The sequence below is a fragment of the Ranitomeya imitator genome, chromosome 3 (assembly GCF_032444005.1).
Source record: "Ranitomeya imitator isolate aRanImi1 chromosome 3, aRanImi1.pri, whole genome shotgun sequence".
Classification (NCBI taxonomy): domain Eukaryota; kingdom Metazoa; phylum Chordata; class Amphibia; order Anura; family Dendrobatidae; genus Ranitomeya; species Ranitomeya imitator.
In genome coordinates this window covers 217,171,427-217,190,554 of record NC_091284.1, presented here as the reverse complement: position 1 = coordinate 217,190,554, position 19,128 = coordinate 217,171,427, and the positions used below count along the sequence as shown (strand labels likewise).

At 43.2% G+C, this 19,128-nt stretch overlaps 1 protein-coding gene across 2 annotated transcripts in view; it reads left to right on the top strand.

Moving 5' to 3' along the window:
- Positions 1-7,526: 7,526 nt before the first annotated feature.
- Positions 7,527-19,128, top strand: part of LOC138669572 (omega-hydroxyceramide transacylase-like) — a 63,810-nt gene continuing 52,208 nt past the window's right edge. Inside the window, exons 1-2 of one of the 2 annotated variants that reach the window (XM_069756139.1) lie at positions 7,527-7,774; positions 14,456-14,688. In XM_069756139.1, coding sequence (XP_069612240.1) covers positions 7,582-7,774; positions 14,456-14,688 — 426 coding nt within the window. In that variant the 5' untranslated portion in view covers positions 7,527-7,581. The remainder of the gene's footprint in view (positions 7,775-14,455; positions 14,689-19,128) is intronic. The other variant, XM_069756138.1, reaches the window with a different exon arrangement.

Below are 19,128 nucleotides of genomic sequence, written 5' to 3'. Positions count from 1 at the left end.
AAAATCAAATTTTCCTCAAAAATGTTGTTTTAGCCCCAAGTTTTTCATTTTTCTAAAGGCTAATATGATTTTTTTTTTCATAACAAACTGAGGTCCATTTTTTCCTGTGTGCGCCAATACCCTACATGTAATTGGGAAATATTTTTCAGGCACAGTGCAACGCTCAGAAGGCAAGGAGCACCAGATTTTACTGTAATGGTTTTTATGTGCCATGACACACTGGGAGAGCCCATGAGGTGCCAGAACAGCAGAACCTCCCATTTTACAAACTACACCTCTTAAAGAATTCTACAGGTGCGGTGATCATATTGACACAACAGGTGGGTCAAAGAATGTTATACCATTGAGCAATGAAGAAAAATATTAAAGAAATTTTTAGTACAACATTTTTTTTTTCACCCCAGATTTTACATTTTCACACTGTACAGTACTGCCTAGCCATATGGCGACACTCGGGAGGGGCGGAGCGCTTTTTGCAAACAGCAATCCGTTCCTCCCGAGTCTTTCCATATGGCTAAGCAGTACTGTTATACAGGAAGCATCCTGGAGTGCAGAATTTTCTATAATAGTTTGCGGACTCCATATACAGAGCTATTAAAGGGAACCTGTCACCTCAAATTGGCGGGATATGTAAATGCTTTTTTTCCAGTCCGATGGGCGGCGTTTTGTCTTCATTTCTCCACCCCATCCGTCCCTGTTGTCCGCAATATGTTCGAGAATTAGAGTTCTTGTCCTCCGTAGTTCGCGCGTGCGCAATGCAATCTTCGCACGTGCAGTATGCTTTGCCCATCTGCGGGCAAAGCCAAAAAGCATTATTGAGCATGTGCCCGCGTACTATGTCCAATAATGCCCAGAACACAGTGAAATACTTCCGGGACATAGTGCGCATGCGCAGTAATGCTTTTTAGCTTTGTCCCTAGTTGGGCAAAGCATACTGCGCATGCGCGAGCGAAGATTGCATTGTGCACTCGCGAACTATGGAGGACAAGTACTCTAATTCTTGAACATATTGCGGACAACAGGGACGGATGGGGTGGAGAAATGAAGACGAAACGCCGCCCATCGAACCAGAAATACTTCCGGGACATAGTGCACGGGCGCATGCGCAGTAATGCTTTTTGGCTTTGCCCCCAGTTGGGCAAAGCATACTGCGCGTGCGCAAGCGAAGATTGCATAGCGCACGCGTGAACTATGGAGGACAAGTACTCTAATTCTTGAACATATTGCGGACAACAGGGACAGATGGGATGGAGAAATGAAGACGAAGTGCTAGAAGAGCAGAATCCCCCTCAAGTGATCCCATTTTGGAAATTATACCCCTTTGGGAGTTTATAGGTGTAGTGACGATTTTGATTCCATGAGTTTTTTTTTTTCAGAAACACGCAGCCTTGGATGTTGCTGAGTGAAAATTTCAAACTGCCTTTGTAGTGACCAGTATGTTGTTCCCAACTCATATACCCGTAAATTAGACGTGCTCTCATCACTACAGAAACTAAAAAAGGAGAGAATGGACAGCACCTCCAAAAATCATACATTGATCTAATGCCACTAGGCAACTGAACATGAGGTTTTTAGTTTAACATTCTGATCAGACTGTATGAAGCCTACTGACACAGCAAATCTCTAAGGCTTCTTTCACATTTCCGTCAGTATGGGGCCGTCACGAAGCGACGTACCGACGGAAGTGTGTGCTTTCACATTTCCGTCAGACTGCAGGGTGAGGAAAGATCGTGAGAGCAATATTTCCTGCTGGGCATGCGCAGTCTGAAACACTGGATGCGACGTACAGAAAAACGTTCCCTTGAACGTTTTTCTGAGACGACGGTCCGCCAAAACCCGACGCAACCAGTGCACGACGGACGCAACGTGTGGCCATACCTCGCGATCCATCGGCAATACAAGTCTATGGGAAAAAAACACATCCTGCGGGCAAATTTTCAGGATGCGTTTTTCCCAAAACGACGCATTGTGACGGATTCACATAAACGGAAATGTGAAAGTAGCCTTAGTGAGTCCTAACTTCTATCGACTTAAAGGAGCAGCGTCATGCACTAACTGCCGTTGAAGCAACAATGCACCAGCCCAGTCTGTGATAGTGCCCAGCTCATGCTTCTGGACACACACGAAAATTAGGAGGGTTCTCATCACTACAGAAATGCCAAACGTGGACACTAGGGTTGAGCGACTTTTACTTTTTTAGGGTCGATTCGGGTTTCGCAAAACCCGACTATCTCTAAAGTCGAGTCGAGTGAAATCGGCCGATTATGGCGAAAAGTCGGGGATCGACCGAAACACGAAACCCAATGCAAAGTCAATGGGAATTTTTTATTTTTTTTTATTTATTTTTTTCCTCTCCATCTCCCTCTCCCTCTCCCCCCTCCGTCCCTGAACACAGAAAAGCTGGTGTTACACATTGTAAATTGCTACAGCGCACAAGCGACAAGATGACGATAGGCGTCCACGCCCCTTAGACCTATGTCATCCCTCTGCCCAATCTCCTTCATTGGCTGAAAAAATGGCGCCAAGCGCGTCATACGAAACCCGACTTTGGCGCGATAGTCGCGTACCGCATGGCCGACCCCACACAGGGATCGGGTCGGGTTTCATGAAACCCGACTTTGACAAAAGTCGGCGACTTTTAAAAATGAACGATCCGTTTCGCTCAACCCTAGTGGACACTAAATGTGGCTTAGGCATGCTGTGGGTTCCCGAAGGGAGGGGGTCATTTGGATTTGGGAGCACAGAATTTGCTGAATTTCTTTTGGAGGTGAGGACCATTTCACTTTTCCAGAGCCTTTGTGCTACCAGTAACATGGAAGCCCCCTATATTGCCGTTAACAGATGACGGACCAGGGGTGGGGACTTGCTTTTTTTTGTAGATTGAGTTGAAACTTATTGAGAACATTTTACAGGGCACTTACTTTGTGGTTTCCCTTTAAATCTCTGAGTGACGTAATTCAGATGAAACCCTCCGTGGGATCCATTTACTATAATGAGGCAGCAGAGTTACGCCAGATGGCATCCACAGAGATTCCATCTGCCTCATTATAGGGAATCCTCCGCCGGAGGTTCTGTCTGAATCATGTTTTTCAGTGCTTTACATGGAAACCACGGTGCAAACTCTCAGCATAGAGCGCAAGATAAATGTAAGCCAGGCCTTACTGCGGGGGCAGAATGAACAAATCAACAGCAGATGAATTGGTTTTATTTATTTTTTACGCCATTTCTCGTGCGTTGTACGTGATTAGGTGACTTTGTTTTTCGGGTTGGTGTGATTACAGAGAATTACACGGAAACCATGGTACAAGACCTCAAGACAAGTGGCAGAATAAATATGAGCCAAGCTTTACTAAGATCTTTGGGAGACAGAGTGAAAAAAAAACAGTAGTAGTTCATCAGCAGGGTTAAGGTACCTTCACACATAACGATATTGTTAACGATATCGTTGCTATTTGTGACGTAGCAACGATATCGTTAATGAAATCGTTATGTGTGACAGCGACCAACGATCAGGCCCCTGCTGGGAGATCGTTGGTCGCTGAATAAAGTCCAGAACTTTATTTCGTCGCTGGACTCCCTGAAGACATCGCTGGATCGGCGTGTGTGACACCGATCCAGCGATGTCTTCACTGGTAACCAGGGTAAACATCGGGTAACTAAGCGCAGGGCCGCGCTTAGTAACCCGATGTTTACCCTGGTTACCATGCTAAAAGTAAAAAAAAACAAACACTACATACTTACCTACCGCTGTCTGTCCTCCAGCGCTGTGCTCTGCTCTCCTCCTGTACTGGCTGTGAGCCGGAAAGCAGAGCGGTGACGTCACCGCTCTGCTTTCCGGCTCCCAGACAGTACAGGAGGAGTGCAGAGAAGCAGAGCGCAGCGCTGGAGGACAGACGGCTGTAGGTAAGTATCTAGTGTTTGTTTTTTTTTACTTTTAGCATGGTAACCAGGGTAAACATCGGGTTACTAAGCGCGGCCCTGCGCTTAGTTACCCGATGTTTACCCTGGTTACCGGCATCGTTGGTCGCTGGAGAGCGGTCTGTGTGACAGCTCTCCAGCGACCAAACAGCGACGCTGCAGCGATCCGGATCGTTGTCGGTATCGCTGCAGCGTCGCTCAATGTGAAGGGGCCTTTACTCTGGACTCAGTCTGGCCTTTGTTCAGCAGTGTAATTTTTTCAGAGGTGCACAAAACTGTGGCCGATTTCACTTTTATGCACTCCTAATAAAAATATTGACACCACTTGATCACAGGCCAGATGGCATCCACAGTGCCTCCATGTGCTTCACTATAGGGAATCTTTCGCTGGGGGTTCTGTCTAAATCATGTTTTTCAGTGATTTACATGGAAACCACGGAGTAAATGCTCAGTGTAGAGAGCAAATTAAATGTAAGCCAGGCATTACTGCAATCTTTGGGAGGCAGAATAAACAAATCAACAGCAGATGAAATTGGTTTTATTTATTTTTTACGCCATTTCTCGTGCGTTATACGTGATTAGGCGACTTTGTTTTTTGGGTTGTGTGATTACTACGATACCCGCTTTATATCAAGTTTTTGTGTTTGGCTGCTGTCCCACACTAAAAGACACTTTTTTTTTCAAAAACTAATTTTTGCATCCCCATGTTTTGAGAGCTATAATTTTTCTATACTTCCGCCGACATAGTCATGTGATGGCTTATTTTTTTGTGGGACGAGTTGTCGATACCAGTTTCGGGGGTCATGACATTTTTTTAATTGCTTTCAATTTAGATTTTTCAGAGGCAGAATAAACAAAAATCAACAATTTAGGAATTGTTTTTTTTTTTTTAATGGCATTCTGCGTATGGTAAAATTGATAAGGCAGCTTTATTCTTTGGGTTAGTACGTTTACAGTGATATCTTTTGTTGTATATTGGCGTTTTTACACAATGAACTTTTATAGATCAAAATAATTATTTTTGAATCGCTTTTGTTTGAGAGTTAGAACTTTTTTTTTGGTGCAGTATGGCGACGTCTTTTTGTGGTGTTCACTAAATGGGTAAACTAGTGGTACAGTTTTATAGGTCAGGTCATTACGGACAGGGCGATACCAAATTTGTGCACTCTTATTGTTTTGTTTTTACTCATAATATTTATGGGTACAGCATATTGTTTTATTATTTTTTTTATTAATTTGTGATTTTGTTAAAAATATATTTTTACAACTATTTTCACTTTTTAACTTTTTTTTACTTAGTCCCACTCGTGAGTGACTGGTGTTATACGTGAGGGTCGCTATGTTTTCCCCAGGATGTGAAAAGAAGCATATGGAGGCTGTGGAAGTGCGTTGCAGTCACAGGCTTAGCTGTGATTGCAATGCAGAATAAAAGTGAGTGTTGGTCTTGGGCAGGCAGATTTAGGAAAACCTGCTTTGGGCTTTTATTTTTGAAACGTACTACAGGATGGAAGCGGGGCAGTCTATTTCCTTCCCGGCCAGGTTTTCCATGTGTCCTAAAACCACAGGTTCCTTGTACAAAAAAAAATCTTGCTGAAAAGGGTTGGGTGTGTCTGTTTGGTTTTGCAAGTGTGCAGAGGAGAAGGCTCTGTGGAGCTCCATCTGTGTGAAGCAACACAGAACCTAAGTGGAGCCAAAAGGCCTAGCACCCCTCAGCATACACGGTGGTGCAGTCACCCACGGTCCCGGTTACGGACTATCCTGTTTCCCGGCTGCGATCCAGAGGATCCTATTTACTTTGTTCTATTTGTGAGTATACTGACCATTAAAAGAGACTTTGCTTTTGAACTTTTCATGGGTCACTGCCTGTCTGTCACACTGCACCAAACCCGCTGCACAATACACTATAGAACTTTCACATTTAGCCTATCAGCCCTGCAGACACAAGTTAGTTAGATCATAGACGGCACATGAACTAACTACTTCCTAGTACCTGGTGACCCAGATGTCATGAAAACATCAGGTCACCATGGCAACGATCCACCCGCGATGACGTTGCAGGGTCCCCAATCCAAGGGCAGAAGAGCAATCTTCAAACTGCCTGCTCACTAAATGCTGCGTGCGCAGAATTTAGGGGGTGAAAGTTCCAGGAGCAGTATGAGCAATCAGCTGACATCCAGTGGCGATTGCACGTACAGCCTCTGTGTGCGCAAAATCGCTTAGACGTATCCATATGTCCAGGGTCGGTAAGTACCATATGGATAGATACGTCTATGGTCGGAAAGGGGTTAATATTTTATAAAATTTTTGTTTTTCACTTTTTACTAGCTTCAATAGTCTCCATGTGAGACTAGAAGCTGTGATCATCCGATGATCTAAAATGCTTCTCTGCTATGAGCGCCGGCGACAAGGTGGAGCTCATAGCGATCCAGAAATGACAACCACATGGGTCTTCTGCCAACCCCGGGTTGTTATGACTGAGGGGCACCGATGGGCGGAGCTAATAATGTGTTTCCGGTGTGATCATGTTAAATGCCGCTATCGGAGAGTGAAATCAGCTGACATGTGCCAGAAAAGTTGCAGGCTCATCACTGGAGTCCGCATTAAACAAGGGGGGGGGGGGAGACCTATGGCGTCCCTATACATCATGGGTCATAAAGGGGTTAAGGGACCAAAACAAAAAGTTTGCATAATCGTCTAATCTAGACTGGTACTCAAGGATCTAATTCAGGTGTGGTTGCCTGCTTTGAACACTAATTTCTTCAAGGTAAATTCTTTGGGATTTGAGACCTGCATTTGCAGTACACAGTACTGGAGCATACGCTTTTTAACATTTGGGATATCATGCCCCATGCTCTGTGTGGGTATTGTTGCCCATGTTATGAGGCTGACATTTATAACTGGACTGGCAGTAGCAAGCCTCCCTCTCTGTAGGGACACTTAACATTGTGTTATTAATTTGCTTCCAATTTTACCATAGTTGCTACAGTGAAATAAACCCTGTAAGTAATTTTTCTATCCACCGTTGTTTGCAGGGCAATTGTCCTGCTCTTACCCACTTTTAGCATCCTTTTGCAGCCCACTAGCTTCTAGTGCTACCAATTTATAGCCATTTAACAGCACTGACGTTCAGGTCACCATTGACTTCTTTGGGATCTGGGGTCAAGTTTGTGACCCGAGCCAGACTTAAAAAAAAAAAAGTCTGCTCGAACCAACCAAACACGGACATCCGCGGGTTCGCTCATCTCTATTACTAACCTCATCGATAGCAGCCAAGGCGTGTAAGTCCGTATATTTCTGCACATAGTGCTCGTACTCTATACTGTGATAGTAGAAAGCATCCCATTGTGAACACGGAGATGAGATAAATCTGCGTTAATTTTTTCGGAAACGTCTACCATTATTGTACTCATTGTGTAACAGTTGACACCACTGTGAGGAGAAAGTCTGTCTGTCAATGAGTTTGTGCAACACGCAGACCAAATGATCGGTTCCTACAAAGAGACCCTTTGTTGACTGTCTCTGATCCTAATCCCGCAGAGGGTCCGTGAAGAGAGTGCAGCTTTCTATTTCATTATATCAACTCTCTGGAGAATGATTTCATGAGGCAGAAAGAATTGAGTTTCCTGTACACACAGACAAGGAAATCTCTGCTGTCTTCATGCCATGGAACAGGAGACTGGAAGAAGCCCTCTGTCTCTCTCCTTCTCTGGCAGTGGCTATCTGTCTTTGTACCAGATTGGAGCAGTCAAAGCCTTGCTCCACCTGGCCCCAGACATACTGACCTCCGCACCCAAGGTGTATGGAGCCTCAGCGGGGTCTCTTGTTGCAGCTGCTGTAGTCTTTCGAGTCAATCTTGGTAAGTAATGCAGTTACCACTGATCCAAGTTACACAGCTTTTTTTCTACTATTGGTCTTCTTTATGGCACATGTATTATTGTACCCAGGCAATTATTTACTTTTTTCATTTAACAAATCTGTATATGTGACCGACACGGACGTTTTGTAAAGGCGAGACTTCATGTTCTTGTTTTTAAAGTGGTGCACATGTTTGATACTAGTCAATCAGATACTTAATTTATAGCATTTCTTGTTGGTGAGCTAAAATCTGCTATTGAAATAAAAAGACCGTATAAAAAAAAATTCAGATTATTTTTAAAGCACCATTGATTCTATGGAGAAAAAGGTAATATACCTATAACATATATAAAATAAAGTAAACATATGGACAGCCTGGTAGAGGAGAGAACCCCAATGGACTTACAATCCACAGGGTAATTCAGGACCAGACCTAATACTATGTGGACACTTACTGTAGGTCCTATGGCGTGGAGTATGTACGGTGGAACACTACGTGCTGCTATTCTATACTCCATTAGTTTCTATGGTGTGCACGGAGAGAGTCTCAAAAATTGAACGTGCACAAAATATTGGTGTAAACCAGTGTTTCCCTAACTCCAGTTCTCACGGACCCCAACAGGTCATGTTTTCAGGATCTCCTTAGTATTGCACAGGTCATGGAAGTATCAGGAGTTCTCTCACTTGTGCTGCAGTATGGAAATCCCGAAAACATGACCTGTTGGGAGCCCTGAGGACTGAAGTTTGGGAAATACTGGTGTAAACTAAGCCAAGCAAGATGTTTTATAAAGTTACACTAAAGCACCAGATTTCTCATCCAGTAATAGTACGTCCTACGCCGGGCGAGGGTGTAAGGAGTAATCTGAGCCTGCTCCACACACAGTGGGTGCCAGCTTTGCCGTATAGCTTACATGTGCTACTACTAGCTGCTTCTGGAAACAGGAACACATGGGCTACTTGCACAGTGAACAAGTCTGTATGATCATGTTCACACACCACCAAGAAACCTGAAGACACAAAAGAGAATAGTAAAACCAAAAACACTCAGTTTGAAAAAATGTTGCAGTAATCCGCAAGTGCTAGTAAAAGATGTAAAAAACAGGGTATTTGGTTGATACGTTTTTTGCAAAAAATGTATACTAAGCTGCTCTACCAATCTTCACGGTATACCCTTATCAGAGCAGTCCTAACTAATGTATGCAATCCCTATCTGATGTATTTAAAAACCTGATCATCTGTATATAACCTGTGTGAACAGGGTTCAGAGAGGAAAAATCCATGTGTGCATACAGGGTAGAACAGCTTTAGATAGCCCAAGAGGAGTGGTGGAACTCCCCAGTCTTGTAGACACAAGAGAACAATTATGGAAACAGGAACACATGGGCTACTTGCACAGTGAACAAGTCTGTATGATCATGTTCACACACCACCAAGAAACCTGAAGACACAAAAGAGAATGGTAAAACCAAAAACACTCAGTTTGAAAAAATGTTGCAGTAATCTGCAAGTGCTAGTAAAAGATGTAAAAAACAGGGTATTTGGTTGATACGTTTTTTGCAAAAAATGTATACTAAGCTGCTCTACCAATCTTCACGGTATACCCTTATCAGAGCAGTCCTAACTAATGTATGCAATCCCTATCTGATGTATTTAAAAACCTGATCATCTGTATATAACCTGTGTGAACAGCGTTCAGAGAGGAAAAATCCATGTGTGCATACAGGGTAGAACAGCTTCTGAAGCTTGCTCCAATCTCTGCTGTTTAGCACCTTAAATGTTGTTGTCAATCTCTGGCAATTAAAAAAGCGTATGGCCTTACAGTGCTGACCTTTAAGCCATAACTCTATTATGGGTTAAATGGTGCATACTGTAAGGCCTTGGGCTTTTTTATTGTTTTTATACTGTTCTTTTTGGCTTGTTTTATAAAATAAAAATTAATGGGTTGTCCACTACTTGGAACTCTACCACAGTGTGACTAGACACAAATGTAATCACCTCTTATGCTGGGTTTTCTAGTACAGTATGGCTTAATATGTGCTGGGAATCATGGGTAATGTGATTTGGTCCCGATAAAATAAACCTATAGTCACCTCCCATGTAGCTGCCATACCCGCGGTGTTGGCACGCGCTCTCTCTAGGCTTCGAGTGCGGTTGTATGATATGTGATCCCCAGTGCCTAATCAGCGCGAGTTTCACTGTCCCCACCTTCCTTTCAACAAATTGAAAATGAAGACCAAGTAAGAGATCAGTGACAGCCCAGACTTCCTCTTCATGTTTAATTTGTCTGAAGGTGGGGGACAGTGACCCTAGCATTAATTGCACGCTGGGGTCACGTGTCACCACAACCACACAAGAGCTCGGGAAGAGCAAGTGCTGACTTCGGGAATGGCGCCGGCACGATGAGTATAAACTTCTTTGTTTTATCAGGGCCAAGCATGGGGTGTGAAAATGAGTTGCAAAAGTAGTATACCTCAGGTGATCCCTGTTTTTGCATATCTTTTTTTTCTTCTGGTTATTATTATTATTATAGCGCCATTTATTCCATGGCTCTTTACATGGGAAAAGGGGTTATACATAATAAAAAACAAGTGCAGTAATCTTAAACAATACAAGTCATGGCTGGTAGAGGGATGGGTGAGGATACAGTAGGCGAGGGTAGAGCTGATCGTGCAGCAGTTAGGTCGATCGGTGGTTATTGCAGGTTGTAGGCTTGTCGGAAGAGGTGAGTCTTTAGGTTCCTGTTGAAGGTTTCAATGGTAGGCGAGAGTCTCATATGTTGTGGTAGAGAGTTCCAAAGTAGAGGGGAAGCGCGGGAGAAAGCTTGTATGTGATTGTGGGAAGAGGAGATAAGAGGGGAGTAGCGAAGGAGATCTTGTGAGGATCGGAGGTTGCGTGCAGGCAATACCGGGAGACAAGGTCACAGATGTTTGGAGGAGACAGGTTGTGGATGGCTTTGTATGCTATGGTTAGGGTTTTTAACTGGAGTCTCTCGGTAATGGGGAGCCAGTGAAGGGATTGACAGAGTAAAGGCCGGGGATTAGCGGGAAGGGGGACAGGTGGATTAGTCGGACAGCAGAGTTTAGGATAGATTGGAGGGGTGCGAGAGTGTGAGGTCGGCGTCACACTAGGCGTATGAAAATACGGTCCGTTTTTTACGGCCGTAATTCGCAGAAATGTTCCCAAAATAGTGATCCGTATGTTATCCGTAGGCAGGGTGTGGCAGCGTATTTTGCGCATGTCATCCTCCGTATGTAATCCGTATGGCAACCGTACAGCGAGATTTTCTCGCTGGCTTGCAAAACGGACATACAATGTAGCGGCGGTAACGGAGGGAGTTACCCGCGGCATAACGCGGTCTGCTACCGCTGGAATTAACCCTGTGTGAGCGGTGACTGGAGGGGAGTATGGAGTGGGCGCCGGGCACTGACTGCAGGGGAGTAGGGAGGGACTAATCGGACTAATTGTGGCTGTCGCTGATTGGTCACGGCAGCCATGACAGGCCGATGGCGAGACCAATCAGTGACTTGCATTTCCATGAAAGACAGAGGCCGCAACCAATGAATATCCGTGACAGACAGACAGACGGAAGTGACCCTTAGACAATTATATAGTAGATATATTTCATGCAGCACTAGATAGCAGAAAAGCCGGTAATTAAATTGCCGGCTTTTGCTATCTCCTTCCCAAACCCGACAGGATATGAGACATGGTTTACATACAGTAAACTATTTCATATCCCGTATTTTTTTACATATTCCTCACTACTAATGTTAGAAGTGCATGTGTGCAAAATTTGGGGACTCTAGCTGTTAAAATAAAGGGTTAAAATCGCGGAAAAAAATGGCGTGGACTCCCGCACAATTTTCTCCGCCACAATGGTAAAGCCAGTGACTGAGGGCAGATATTAATAGCCTAGAGAGGGACCATGGTTATAGGACCCCTCCTGGCTAAAAACATCTGCCCCCAGCCACCCCAGAAAATGCACATCTGGAAGATGCGCCTATTCTGGCACTTGGCCACTCTCTTCCCACTTCCGTGTAGCGGTGGGATATGGGGTAATAAAGGGTTAATGTCACCTTGCTATTGTAAGGTGACATTAAACCAGGTTAATAATGGAGAGGCGTCAATAAGACACCTATCCATTATTAATCCAATAGTAGTAAATGGTTAATAAAACACACATTAGAAAAAAAGTATTTCATTGAAATAAAGACACAGGGTGTTGTAATAGTTTATTATACTCTCAATCCAATTGAAGACCCTTGTCGCCTGAAACAAAGTTAAAATAAAAAATCAACAATATCCCATACCTTCCGTCGTTCAGTCTTGTCCCACGCTGTAGATCCATCTGAAGGGGTTAAATAATTTTACAAGCAGGAGCCTGCTAATGCAGCCACCCCTGCCTGTAAAAAATGGGGAATGAATGGAAAGAAGGGGAACGTAGCTACCTAGACTTGCGGTGCTGCGCCCCCTGCTGGCATAACCTCAGATGAACTCGAGCGTGGGAATTTTTCTGAATATTTATACTACAGGCTTACATCGCAGACTCCCTCTGCAACACATACCGGCCATTTACAATCATGCCGGACACTGTTTCATTATCACCATTACAGCTACATCTGCACCTACAGCGCCCCCTGGCTGTAACATGGGTCACTGCATCACAGGCCCCATATGGCAGTCAGGGCAGTAATGCCCTGATGGCGGCCCTGGTCCCATCAGCTGACGCCTGTGACTGTAGGTAAACTTATTACCTCCAGCAACAACTGCGGGCTCACACTGTCATCTGACAGTGGGCGAACTACAGCGCTCTGAGCAGTGGTAATGATCTTACCGTGGATTTGTCGGTAGTGTTTCTTGCGCTGTCATGTTCGGGTTGCCGAACCCAAACAGTAACACAGACTTCCTGGTGAAATTCGTGTTAGTTGTTTGGTATGGACCCAAACTTTACTTTTCGGTTTGCCCATCTCTACTTACAAATGCTGAAGTCAAAAACGTAAATACTCAAGGGCGTGCGTGCACACGTTAAGTAAATTAGGTTACTTGCATTTCTTTCTTTGCATTTCTTGCATGTGCTTTTTTGGATTTTGTTGGTACATCATGTTTTAAAAAAAGCTGTTTTTTGTTTTTGTTACATGCATTCTTGATGTGTATCCACCGCAGAAATGCACTAAAAGTGCATATGTGAATTTTTTTACCTGCAAACTTTCCTCATCTAAGGCTAATTTCACATGATGAGTTTTTTGATGTTACAGATTTTCAATTTTTTTTGAAAATACACGGCTTAAAGAACTCACCAAAAACTCATCATGAGCACATAGCCTTATGCAAATAAATGGTGTGAAAATCCACACATAAAACTCAGCTTACCTGCAGGAGAAATTGACATGCTGCGGATTTCAAGGACACATTTGTTGATTGAAAAAAAAGAAGCACAGTAGGCAGGAGGTCTCCATAAATCCCATCCACTTTGCTATAAATGTAAGAAGCTGCGTTTTTGAGCCAAAAGCTCATCATGGGCACATAGCATTAAAGTTCAGTGAACCTACATGATCTTGTGTTGAATTGTGTGTATGGAAATTGTCAACTTGTGTCGGTAAATAGTGCATCCTAAGCATTGACAGTTGTGTTCTGTCTAAGAATATTATACAGTAATGTTATGTAAGATACAAATGTCCCAGATTATATAAAATATTTGCTTCCTGTTCTCTTCATCCAGCCAATTATCACAAATGACCCCGTGTCACTGACCTGCGTGTAAACTAAGCCCAAACTGCAAGTCACAAAATGAGTGGTTTCACATTGTAGAACATTAAGCAATTGAATAACATAGAGCAAATCTATGAAAGTAGTCATTTTGGGAATAAATGTGCACGCACTATATATTACCTGAATACAGAAATTCGATGGTATGATATAGTGTTTACTATGATGAAATCACCAATGACGGCTGACTGCACCCACAGCTTGGGCTTGGTTATAGGCAGTATACCGGGCATAACCGTCTATGAACAAATAGCATGTAAACAAACTACAACATCCTGACTCTCCCGAAAGGGGTCAGACATGTTTAATTTCAGTACGCCTGATCCTTTTTTTATTTTACTTGAGTTAAGATGTTTGGAAGAAGATTACTCACCTCATCCTAGTCTACTGTCTGAGAGTCCGGTCTCCAGTAGGCGTATGTGCCCGAAAATGATGCATGGCGGTGCGCACGTTCTCTCTGTCAGTACCATTATATTCTTTGGCCCCATTGGCACATACCGTTTTACGGGGGATTCGGACGTAAGCCCCGAACGGGTACTTGAACACAATGTGAAAGCACCCTAAAACATATGGGTGTTTTTAGGGCACCCTTGCTCTCGTGATCAGTGGGGGTCCCAGCATCGGCATCACCAGGGATTTGCAAATTGTAACTAATACTGTTGAAGCACAGTGGTGCTAACCTAATTAACTCCTTCCTGACACTGACATACTGTGTATGTCACATGCAGTATATTAAACTTTAAATTGACAGATATTTGGCTCTTTGAAGAACTGCCAAAAAAAGCAAAAGCACATACAATCTCTGTAATAAAGGGTTCATCTTTGATAAATTAGTATCCTTTGACATATCTTATGTTTTACGATTATTTTTCTAAAGTTATACATTTCTTTTGTTTTGTTCCTTACATTCTTACAGATGAGTTACAGAACATAATCATAGATGCAGCCATTCAAGCTAGGAAACCCATATTTGGCCCATTTTTTGGAACCTTTAATTTGGGAACAATTTTTCGAAGAGCTCTTCTAAACTTTTTGCCTGACAACGCACACCTGGTTGCAACAGGAAGACTCAACGTTGCTCTGACGCGCCTATCAGATGGAAAAAACATATTGGTTTCTGATTTCAAGTCCAAAGATGAAGTCATACAGGTAAAATATTGAATCTTCTCATTAATTATGGTGCTTGAACCCTCTAGGTTCAAGCAACATATTGTAATCCGATTTCTTATATTTTATTATTTAAAATAAATTCTCACTAGCAATATAGTTTTAGGTTACATATTGCCACCAAATGCAAAAATTTGTTTAAGGGTTCGCTCACACTGGCGAGTAGCCAACAGATACCTTTATAACTCGGATAAGCGCTGTCTGATGTTTCATTGGATAGCACTTGCTCCAATGTTATACTATGATACTATGGGTCAGTGCTGACTAGAAAAAAAAAGTCTGCATGCTGCAATTGTTAGTGTATATCGGACATTGCACACCCATACAAGTCTAAGGCTGCTGTTATGATCTGGTGGCCTAGGAGCAGCATGAGACGGACTCTGGAGAAGGTGGTCCCTGTACTGACTGCAAACCCTGAACCTAGCAGCGCAACTAGAAGTAGCCGTGGGGGGTACCTAACACTCCCTAGACCCCTCGACACAGCCTAAGATCTAACTTCCCATAAAGAAAGAAACAGGAAACCTATCTTGCCTCAGAGAAAATCCCCTAAGGATAGATAGCCCCCCACAAATATTGACGGTGAGAGGAGAGGGAAATAACATACGCAGATATGAAATCAGATTTTAGCATAGGAGGCCATACTAGCTAAAAAGAAAGAATAGAACAGAGTACTATGCGGTCAGTATAAAAACACTAGAAAATATCCACCACAGAAAATACGAAACACCACATCTGACTAAAGACATGGGGGGTATATCTGCATCTCCAGAGACACAGCTTAGCTGCAAAAAATCCTTCACAGACAAAGCTGAACAAGACAAAAACATGAATATGCACAGAACTATAAGGTCCACAGCAGGTGGACAGCAAAAACAAAGCCAGGACTTATCTTTGTAGAAAAGCACAGCAAACTGGAGAGACCAGCAGGGAAGTGAATCCTTCAAAAACAATGGACAACTGGCAGGGACTAAAGAGTCCTGCAAGGCTATATACCCCAGTCAGTTTTGCAATTAGTAGATACACCTGTCCAATCCTGCAGTCCAGTCACAACTGCATTACCCTCTACAACCACCGGAGGGAGCCCAAAAGCTGAATTCACAACAGGCTGCCGTCACACTAGCAGTATTTGGTCAGTATTTTCCATCAGTATTTGTAAGCCAAAACCAGGAGTGGAACAATTAGAGGAAAAGTATAATAGAAACATATGCACCACTTCTGCATTTATCACCCACTCCTGGTTTTGGCTTACAAATACTGATGTAAAATACTGACCAAATACTGCTAGTGTGACGGCAGCCTAAGAGTGCGTGCAAAACATCGGACTCACACAATCGATAAGATGGAGAAATTAAGTTTTCCATTTTCTCTGCACCTGTGATCCGATTCTCACATGTGAGAGAATTGATCACCGTAAAATGACACTCGACTCGCGCCCATAGCAGAGTTTGAGCTGGCGATCATTTGCATATAGCATCTGATTCTCTGTTATGACAGAATCCTCAGATGCTATACCCGAGTGTGAGCGAACCCTAAGCTTGGTTTACTTTGTAGCTGTAGATGCTATAGTTCCACTGTTTGCCTATTTAATGGCTACCACTCACTATTGAAGACAATTTATTGTGCTTGCTTTTAGAGTGTTGACCTATTCCACAGCACTTTTCAGACATTGTCATCGCTGTGTTGTAGCGGTTCGGTTCTGAGTCTGACTAGGATTCAGACTATGTGATCACCAGTGAACCTTAATTCAGGAAATTAAGCATGGCTGAGGCGAACACTCGGAGAACTGGACAGCTGGTGGGCAAAGAAGATCTGTTTATTCAGCCAGGAAGCAGGATCCTTTAACCATTTACAAAGTAATACTTGAAGCAATGTTTCCATGAGAAATTTCAGGCAGGTGTGCAGGGACAGTCGCCGCCAGGTGTTATGTCAGCTGACACCCGGCATTCACTGCCAGGATTGGTGCCCGCACCGCTCTCCGCAGTTTAACCCACTACATGGAAGGTAGGCAGGGGGTGGGAGATCACTCTGCCCTCCAATCGAAGCCCCCGAGACATCATCACGAAGGTCGATTGTTGACATGGCTACCTATTGTTGTCGTGACGACAGCCGGGTCACCAGAGCTAAAAAACTTGGTACACCATGCCCAGAGCATTGTGTGTCACTGAAGTACCGACAGTCTATAAAGCATAGCAATACTCGTGCATTGCTATGCTTTTATAAGCAATCGGAAGCAATCAGCATAAAAAAAGTGAAAGTCCCATAAAACAAAGTAAAAAAAAAATTGAAAAAAATGAAAAAATAGAAATAAAAATACATTGTACCTGTACCTTATTTTTATGAAAAATAAATAACAAAGTTCACACATTTGGTACTGCTGCGTCCGGAACGACCCGACCTATAAAACCGTCCCACTAGATAACTCCTTCAGTGAACACCATAAAAAAATTATAAAAAGGCAAAAAACTATTCTTTATTATCATACCGCCGAACAAAAAGTGGAATAAAAGGCTATGATAAAGACAAATGGAAGTAAAGATGGTATCACTCAAAATGTCAAAACAGAAGCCAGCATACATCTCCATCAGCAGAAAAATAAAAAAAGTTATAGCTCTCAGGATAAAGCAATGCAAAAATATTTTTTCTATAAAATAGTTTTTATTGTGTAAAAGTGCCAAAACAAAAAAAAAATATAAATGTGATATCTCTGTAATTATACTGACCCAAAGAATAAAGCAGCTTCATCAATTTTCACACGTGGAACTGCATAAAAATGGATTCCTGAATTTATAGTTTTTGTTTATTCTGCCTTCAAACAATCAGAATAGAGAGCAATCAAAAAATGTCATGTGACCGAAAATGTTATCCGTAAAATCATCAACTCGTCCTGCAAAAATCAAGCCCTCACATGACTTTGTGGGAAGGAATCTGGAAAAATTATAGCTATCAAAATATGGGGATGCAAAAACTTGTTTTGTAATTATTATTATTATTATTATTATTTGTTATAGCGCCATTTATTCCATGGCGCTTTACATGTAAGGAGGGGTATACATAATAAAAACAAGTACAATAATCTTAAAAAACACAAGTCATAACTGGTACAGAAGGAGTGAGGACCCTGCCCGTGAAAGCTCACAATCTACAAGGGATAGGTGAGAATACAGTAGGTGAGGATAGAGCTGGTCATGCAGCGGTTTGGTCGATTGGTGGTTATTGCAGGTTGTAAGCTTGTCGGAAGAGGTGGGTCTTCAGGTTCTTTTTGAAGGTTTCGATGGTAGGCGAGCGTCTGATGTGTTGTGGTAGAGGGTTCCAGAGTAGAGGTTGATACGTGAGAGAAATCTTGTATACGATTGTGGGAAGAGGAGATAAGAGGGGAGTAGAGAAGGAGATCTTTTGAGGGTTGGAGGTTGCGTGTAGGTAAGTACCGGGAGACGAGGTCACAGATGTATGGAGGAGACAGGTTGTGGATGGCTTTGTACATCATGGTTAGGGTTTTGTAGTGGAGTCTCTGGGCAATGGGGAGCCAGTGAAGGGATTGACAGAGGGGAGAGGCCGGGGAATAGCAGGGGGACAGATGGATTAGTCGGGCAGCAGAGTTTAGAATAGATTGGAGGGGTGCGAGAGTGTTAGAGGGGAGGCCACAGAGCAGGAGGTTGCAGTAGTCAAGGCGGGAGATGATGAGGGCATGGACTAGGGTTCTTGCAGATTCTTGGTTGAGGAATGAACGGATTTGTGAAATATTTTTGAGTTGAATTCGGCAGGAAGTGGAAAGGGCTTAGATATGTGGTTTGAAGGAGAGATCAGCGTCAAGGATTACCCCGAGGCAGCGAGCTTGTGGGACTGGGGAAAGTGGGCAGCCATTTACTGTAATGGATAGGTTCGTTGGGGGGGGTCGCGTGAGATGGGGGAAAGATGATGAATTCTGTTTTGTCCATGTTAAGTTTCAGAAATCTAGCGGAGAAGAAGGATGAAATAGTGGACAGACATTGAGGGATTCTGGTTAGTAGGGAGGTGATATCTGGTCCAGAGATGTAGATCTGTGTGTCATCAGATAATAAAAAGCATCTTAGCGTGTTATAGCAGCCCAAAATAAAAAAAATAGAATTACACTTACCGGTAATTGAGTTGCTAAGACGCTCCAGGACCGCACCACAGGAGGTTGCCTCCCCATCCTAATTAGCGACAAGAAACAAGAGGTTTAAATAGCCCTCCACCTCACTCCATCCTCAGTGTTTTCTCAAGGACCTCACAGTATGAATGGTTGAATTATTTACTAACACCAAGGAATCAAGTGAGCATAAAGTTTCTTAGGGGAGGAATTACCCATGCTGTCATGGAGGGTCTTAAGGTACCGTCACATTAAGCGACGCTGCAGCGATATAGACAACGATGCCGATCGCTGCAGCATCGCTGTTTAGGTCG